Source organism: Littorina saxatilis, linkage group LG16 (genome assembly GCF_037325665.1).
Source record: "Littorina saxatilis isolate snail1 linkage group LG16, US_GU_Lsax_2.0, whole genome shotgun sequence".
NCBI lineage: Eukaryota > Metazoa > Mollusca > Gastropoda > Littorinimorpha > Littorinidae > Littorina > Littorina saxatilis.
In genome coordinates, this window is record NC_090260.1 from 1320703 (window position 1) to 1329289 (window position 8587).

An 8587-nucleotide genomic window follows, 5' to 3' on the forward strand; every position below is an offset into this window, starting at 1 on the left:
CAAACTGACAAAGTCGCGTGAAGCAATATTACTACATTGAGTCAACCCGACGAACTCACAGAATGAAATTGATCACACCCCATTTTTTCACTCATACATGATCAATAGCTCTACTGTGTCAGTTTCATACCCCGCGGTCGCGGTGACACGTTCACGCTCAAAAAGTGACAAGCCAGTGATAGCGCAGTAGAGTTTAGCGCTTTATAGAGCAGTGTGGCGCGTTTTTCTCTGTTCTTTTTAACTTTCAGAGCGTGTTTTTAAATCCAAACATAAAATAGCTATATATTATTTTGGATCAGGAAATGAGAAAGAATAAGATGACATTATTTTTAAATCGATTTCTAAACTGAAATGCAATACCAAAGTCCGGGCTCCGTCGAAGATAGCTAAACCAACATTGTAATCAATTTGATCCAAAAAATGAAGGTGTGACACACATACACACACACACACACACACACACACACACACACACACACACACACACACACACACACACACATACTCACATACACACACACACAAACAAACACACACGCACAAACACACACACACACACACACACACACACACACACACACACGCACACACACTTATTGCCCTAGGCATGACGCATGAACCGCAAGCACTCCAAAATATGTTGCCCCATGGCTTATATCGTAATTGATTTGCCTAGAATATACTACAATGTAATGTCAACACAGTCATTCACTTCTGACATCGTGTCTCTGTCTATACCCTGCCTCTCTATTAAGATCACACACACACACACGCACCTATATGTGTGGATGGTTACCTAAGAGGCGGCACTGGGTGCAGTGCCTTTCTAGTGCACTTGCACTACAACAGCACTGGGTGCAGTACTCGCTCCGGCATCGAAGAATTTTGCACTAAAAAATGCACAAAATTTGACCTATTTCGTCGCCTATAGAGGACGGAAAGAATGTCATTTTGAACATTGTTATGACATTCTTTCCGTCAAAAAAGTCAATTTAACGGTGTTAAATGAAGCGACCATCCACACAATTAGGTTGCCATCCAGAGTTTAAATTGCCATCCACGTGTGGATGGTTGCCTTATGGTGATTTAGGCAACCAAACCTGTGGAAACATGGGTACACACACACACACACACACACACACACACACACACACACACACACACACACACACACACGCACAATTAATACCTCGACGCAGCACGTGCAGCTGTCAGACCTGCCCCCTTACAGTCAATCATGTGTTTATTAACACTATTAATTTACACTGCATGCTGTCACAATGAATGGCATGACATTCACATACTCTCGGGCATGTGGAACTCACAAGCAATTTCAGTATCAAAGCGCAATGTATTTGTTACGCACATCTTTGTTATCCCCCCCCCCCCCCCCCCTTGAAGCCAAACCAGGTAATATAAATAACCCTGCCGGTTCTGAAGCCAAAACGCCAAAGTGATAATTGTATAATTACCGCCACCACAAAATTGCTCAAGGCCTCAACAAGAAGTTCACGAAGATCTCAGAAGCTGTAACGAACATATTCGAATTTAACAATGAAGCATGAGAACTTTGGAAAGGACTGCCAAGTGCAGCTGCACACTGAGTCGAAACCATTCATGAAGCTGGTACAAGAAACGGCTGCTGAACTAAAACTGCAGGTAAGTTGTTCACGAATTCTCCATCTGTTTGTTTCATATTCTGTTTCACAAAAACTTTCCACCGTTGTTAAAATGTTCACTGCTACGTATGAGTACTGTTCTTTTTTAAACAGATGTTCTAGTTGTGCATTCTTCACTTTGAAATAAAACGGGAAGTCACATTTTATTTTTTTCACAAATGGGGTACCAAACTATTGGTTTTTGTGTCTTATGTCGTTATGAACAGATCTGGCAGTTGCTGCGACATCAGATTAGTACATTTTGATTTTAAGCATGAAATGTTAGCGTCCCATTTTTGGGACAGTGGGATCAAGTGGGTAGGTTTTTACATTTAGTCAAGTTTTGACTAAATGTTTTAACATAGAGGGGGGAATCGAGACGAGGGTCGTGGTGTATGTGTGTGTGTGTGTGTCTGTGTGTCTGTGTGTGTGTCTGTGTGTGTGTCTGTGTGTGTGTGTAGAGCGATTCAGACTAAACTACTGGACCGATCTTTATGAAATTTTACATGAGAGTTTCTGGGTATGATATCCCCAGACGTTTTTTTCGTTTTTTCGATAAATACCTTTGATGACGTCATATCCGGCTTTTTGTAAAAGTTGAGGCGGCACTGTCACACCCTCATTTTTCAATTAAATTGATTGAAATTTTGGCAAATCAATCTTCGACAAAGGCCGGGGTTTGGTATTGCATTTCAGCTTGGTGGCTTAAAAACTAATGAGTGAGTTTGGTCATTAAAAATCGGAAACTTGTAATTAAAATTATTTTTTTATTAAACGATCCAAAAACAATTTCATCTTATTCTTTGTCATTTTCTGATTCCAAAAACATATACATATGTTATATTTGGATTAAAAACAATCTCTGAAAATTAAAAGTATAAAAATGATGATCAAAATTAAATTTCCGAAATCGATTCAAAAACTATTTCATCTTATTCCTTGTCGGTTCCTGATTTCAAAAACATATAGATATGATGTGTTTGGATTAAAAACACGCTCAGAAAGTTAAAACGAAGAGAGGTATAGTAAAGCGTGCTATGAAGCACAGCGCAACCGCTGCCGCGCCAAACAGGCTCGTCACTTTCACTGCCTTTTGCACTAGCGGCGGACTACGTTCAGTTTCATTCTGTGAGTTCCACAGCTTGACTAAATGTAGTAATTTCGCCTTACGCGACTTGTTTTCACTTCACCATGCAACATAGACACGAGCTCACTGCTTTGCACTTCTTCTTTAATTGTTTTTAAATGAACTGTAATTGAAACAATTTATTGTGATTTGTGCCGATGCCTCCCCACACACACTAGTACTTCCGTGTTTCCGAAACGAGCTCACAACTGTCATGAACACAACCTAAATATTCCAAACCAGTTTAAACAAAACTTAGATAAAGTAAATTATTAGTAACTAAAACTTGTTGTGTGGCATGTTTGCACATTACATTAAATAGAGTTAAAGCAAAAGCATGGTTATTTTATTTGGAACATAAATTCATGCAAGTTTTATCAGGAACGTTTCTCACTATCCTAGCAACGTTTTTTCACGGCCAATCTGCAAAAGTGCACATAACACAAAAAAGCCTTAGCATCGGGAAACACCACCTTGTTGAGAACGTGGGAAACACCCTGTGTGTAGTGGTTGCAAAAGACGTTAACTCTTACCAGTTCGCTCCCTTACCCTGTAGTTTTCCACTGACCAATTATCTAATTATTGAAGAAAAAAAATGTTATTTTACATTGTATGGGTCGGACAGTGGATAAACTCATATGTTAGACACACTTTATGACAGAAACAAGCTGGGTTTTTGTTATAAGTTAGTTATAGGAATGCATTCTTAGGCACAACAAAAAAAGTGTGTTAACGGTAACATAGGCCAATAAAATAGGGTCGGTAGGTCGGGACTTTTTTTTTTCTTTTTTTTTTTCTTTTTTTTTTTTTTCTTTTCAAAAAACCATATTTTTATGTTATTTTGCCAATTTTTTTTTTCTCCCCCCAAATGCCAAAAAAAGTCTAGGGTCGCGGGAAAAAATAGGGTCGGTCGGGATACCATAAACAGACTATTTTGTTTTGTTTGCCTTAGGCATGCGTATGTCATGAAAAGTCCAACTTTGAAATTTGGGTGGGGGTATTCAGGTGACAATAACTTTTTTTGTTTATCAGCAAAACTCAATAAAACTTTGCTATGTTATGTAAAATGAATGCCAAAACAGACTAGTTAGCAGCATATCTAAAATAAACTGAACACACAAAAAATGTCTTCTCTGTGTTTGTCACGTGTTCCAAAAAATGGGCGTACAAATTTCAACAAAAATCATGTTGTCACCCCCATAACATTTTTTACCTTTAAAAATAGCACAATTCTCTTTGCAAATATGAAAAGCTTATTCATTTTCCTTTCATTTGATATATAACTTTCTATATTTCATTTAGAATATGACCCCAGATAGCCACTCGGCAAGTAGGCACCAACAGCACTGTAAAATATGCCCTAAAACCCCCGAACTTATTGCACACTCCCAAACATCAACTCCTTGCTGAATAATATCTTCTTACAATAGATGCGTTTTATATGTTTTTCAAGTCTCAGTAAAAAGTGGTCAATATCTGGAGGCATCCGCTTGTTCATAGCCAGGGTAGGTACTCTTTGGGTGACAAGCGGAAGATGCTTGTGTTGCTCGACAATTCTAAACCCTTGTTTGGGTACGCCTAATATCAAGATGATGCGATGGTTCTCTCTTAGCTGTCTTTGTTGTTCTGGACAAAATTACTTCTCGCAATGTTGTGAACAGTTCCCGACGATGCAAACTCGAAAACAAAAAGACATTCCGCGGTACAAAAGCAAACATACGATTGTGGTTGACCAATATCGTGAATCGCACTAACATTCTTCGGTTCATAATTTCGAAAAGATCATGTACTTCGGCACCCACCCCCCTACATCCTTGCTAAACGCCAGTGGCCTACAACAAATAAACCATTCGTATTCGTATTCTGTGTGTGTGTGTGCGTGTGTGTGTGTGTGAGTGTGTGTGCGTGCGTGCGTGCGTGCGTGTGCGCGCGTGTGTTTGTGTGTGTGTGTGTGTGTGTGCTTGCGAGCGTGTGCGCGTGCTTGCGTGTGCGTGAGCGTATGTGTGTGTGTGTGTGTGTGTGCAGGACAAGGAGGACGCGTTTTTCTTGGTGGATCTGGGAGACATCGTCAAGAAAGTGGAAATGTGGAGACAGTGTTTGCCGAGAGTGGAGCCTTTCTATGGTACGTGCACATCCCTTTCGTCGGGTCTGTCTGCCGTGTGCGTTTTCTCCTAATGCACTAGCTGCCACTTTTGAGGTGTTTGTATCTTTGACTAAATGTATTCCGGTGCTCTGACAAACTCGAGAGAGGTGATGGTCTAGAGGGGGCTGGGGTCCTGGCTACCGAATAAATGTACCTTTTTATTGCAAGGAGAGACCCAAAATACTCTTTTCAAATGATTAATTTTGAAAGGTTCAGCAGGCAAGGCCCTACACCCCCCCCCCCCCTCCACCCCTGTACCTTTGCCTCATTTCGGAATCCCCTCCCTCCATACACTAGGTTCAGCCTTGGTCGGGTGAAATATGCACAAGTGTTCTTGCTTTGTCTTGTAACTTTAATGTCCATGCACTCATACTGATAGCATACTTGTGCACTGTTGTGTATTCAATAAACGCAGAGTCACAACACACTCATTCTCACGTGTTTTGTAAATACTATCATAGTCTCATGGATTTTTCGGTTACTGTTGTTGATCATATGGATTTTTTCAGAGTTTTTCTTTGTTCTAGTGTAAATTCAGAGACTGGAAAAGGGAGAAAAAAGCGCTGTGGCAATTTTCTGTCTTATGGCTTTAACCCCTACCTTGTTCCAACGTCTCCAAGATCAACACACCATGAATAACCATTCTGAATCATACACACTATGTGGACAACATGAACAAGGTTTCGGGGGAAAACAAAGTGTTCTAATGGTTGTTCGAAACAGTTTGCAGATGAATCTGTCGTTCTCTGTTGTGACAGCTGTCAAATGCAATCCGGACCGCGCTGTGCTACGACTGCTGGCTCATCTGGGTATTGGCTTCGACTGTGCGAGTAAGGTCTGTACATCTTTCCTGTTGAAAGCCAAAACAAAACAACTGACACTTTTCGTATTAGATAAAAGAACGAACAAACTAACACACACACACACACACACACACACACACACGCACGCACGCAAACGTGCGCACACACACACACTCACACACACACACACTTACACACACGCACGCACACACACACACACACACACACACACACATACACACGCACACACATACACACACACACACACACACACACACACACACACACACACACACACACACACACACACACACACACACACACACGTATTCACATTTATCACAGTTTTTGAAGGAGCAAACGCTTTCAACTCGCTTATTTCCTCTTTTGCTTTCTAATTCATAGACAACTTCATCCGTGCAATCGTGCGCCTCCCATGCCTGTGAGCGTGTTTCACCATGTGTCTGCGAATTATCCCTTTTGCCAACAGAAAGAGATGTCGGAGATTGTTGATCTAGGCGTGGAGCCGTCTCGCATCGTATTTGCTCACACATGTAAGCCCAGAACTGACATCCGTTACGCTGCCCAGGTCAACGTTGACCTCATGACTTTTGACAACGAGGAGGAACTGAGGAAGATCAAAGCTTTCTTTCCTTCTGCCCGGTGAGTGAAAATGTCGATGTTTCTTGTTAGTCTTCTTCTTCTTGTCGATCGCCATTTCTTACACTTGGAGTCCAGCTCTGGATATGAAGCTGGTGGTCTGTTGTAGAGCCTCCACAGGTCCATGCAGCTTCTCTTGGAAGGTCGTCGTCTTGTTTGTAAGAAAGAAACGTTCTTTTTTTGCACGAATCCACAAATCAAATTTTGGTTTTTTTCAGTTCAGCACGTTCATGTTGTTCTTATATTCATAGTATTGAAAGGAAATCATCAATAATATCCGTGTATTTTGGAGATAGTTGTATGGATTTATATCTTTACAAAAACAACACACACATAAACCAATACACTGGTAGCTTTTAAGAAATTGATTTCTAAACAAGGAAGTGACTGTGGTAAGATGAACAAAGTTAAAAAACAAAGGATTTGCTCACCGATACAAAGACGACACAAGTCGATAACGAATGTTCGCTTCTGGAAGCTTCATCAGGAAAAACAAGAACACAAAAGACAACAAAAAGCAAACGCAACACAGAACGAACAAGGTTTGAAAGAAAATGGAGGGGAAACACGCAAAAAGGGGAAGGAACTCTAGGAACGGAAATGAATGAAAGGGGAGAGAAGTGGTTGGATGATGTCAAGGTTTGAAATTTGAAACTGATTTGTCAAAGTATACCCACTCTGAACAGTAATCAGCCAGGGTGTTGACTTGTGTTAGCTGACCAAGTGGATGGTTCATCTTATTCCACGTAAAAGTTTGCCCAGATGTGGAAAGGTGAGTCGAATTGTTGACACGGATCGATGTGCCTTTAACTTTCACGTGTAACCATTTCCAGGCTGCTACTACGAATTCTTCCACCAGCGAACTTCAATGTGCAGTATGCGTTTGGAGACAAGTTTGGATGTCACCAACTGCAAGCTTCGTCACTGCTTCGTACAGCCCGGGACCTGGGTCTTGATGTGGTTGGCGTTAGGTGCGAATCACACACACACACACACACACACACACACACACACACACACACACACACACACACACACACACACACACACGCGCGCGCGCGCACGCGCATACACACACACACACATACACACACACGCACACACACACGCACACACACACACACACACACACACACACACACACACACACACACACACAGACGCCTCAAGCTCGATTCCCAGTCTACCATAACACATGAATATAACAATACAAGAAAACAACTTTCATTTCCCATTTCGCAATATTTTCCAAAACATATTTACAAAAAACATGAAAAAGTTTAGCATCAAATTATAGCACAGCAGGGCATTGCTGGCCGATTGTCTCCCCTGCCCTTCTGTTGGGTCAAACAAAGGGGCCATAAACACTCGTCGCGTGCATGCATGGTGCTCTTGCTCTCTGCACGCACGCCTGCACAGAAAGCTTTGTTAATTAGCACCGCCGATGGCCCCCAAGCGTTTGCTGGCCGCAATAAGTGCGTCCCGTACCGATTTGTACATCAAGTAGCTGCCCTGTTGAGACAAATGTACGCCGTCGGCCGCAAACAAGCCTCTTTTGTCCTCCTGAAATTGAAACTTGTCATGGCAACAAACCGTAACGTAATGCAAGTCAGCACTATTTTCCACCAGCCTGGCGTTAATATCTTGAGCCCAGGCGTGATAGCGTTGCTTTATTGTGGCCGATAAGCCCCGCGATCCTCTGTAATCGGCGGTTAGCATGAAGCGAGGCAGAATGCCGCAAACCACAACTTTTTTAACGTTGTAAACCCCATGAAGGAGGCAAGCAAATGCCAGCATCGTCAAGGCAAACTCCTCAGCATCCATAGTTTCTGAAAACCTGAAATCATTTCCCCCAAGTTGCAAGATCACTACATCAGGTCTAGTGCGAACAATCTTTTGTAAGTAGTTGGATCCGGCGCCACCTTTGCCTCCCCTGCCGACAATGTTAGCATACATTTGGCTATCAAGTTTGAAATCGGGACGCATGCGAGGATCGCATCTCGACTCAATGCATTCCCGCAACGTCTGCAAATGGAATGACCAAAACCCAATGCTTGTAACATCGTAAAAAACCGACACGGAAATAACAATGTTCACCAAATACAAAAACTTGACCTTTCAGCTTGCTGGAATCTTGCGTAGTGACGCTAAGCTAAGCTCTGTGCGGGGCACTGTCCGCCGCATCGGTCAGTTCCAG

At 42.1% G+C, this 8587-nt stretch overlaps 1 protein-coding gene across 1 annotated transcript in view; it reads left to right on the plus strand.

The window, feature by feature from the left end:
- The first annotated feature begins 1464 nt into the window (after positions 1-1464).
- The window catches only part of LOC138950166 (ornithine decarboxylase-like), an 11604-nt gene continuing 4481 nt past the window's right edge, over positions 1465-8587 (plus strand). The window contains exons 1-5 of the mRNA XM_070321908.1: positions 1465-1659; positions 4810-4906; positions 5686-5762; positions 6221-6393; positions 7224-7361. Of these exons, the coding sequence (XP_070178009.1) occupies positions 1555-1659; positions 4810-4906; positions 5686-5762; positions 6221-6393; positions 7224-7361 (590 nt within the window). The 5' untranslated portion in view covers positions 1465-1554. The remainder of the gene's footprint in view (positions 1660-4809; positions 4907-5685; positions 5763-6220; positions 6394-7223; positions 7362-8587) is intronic.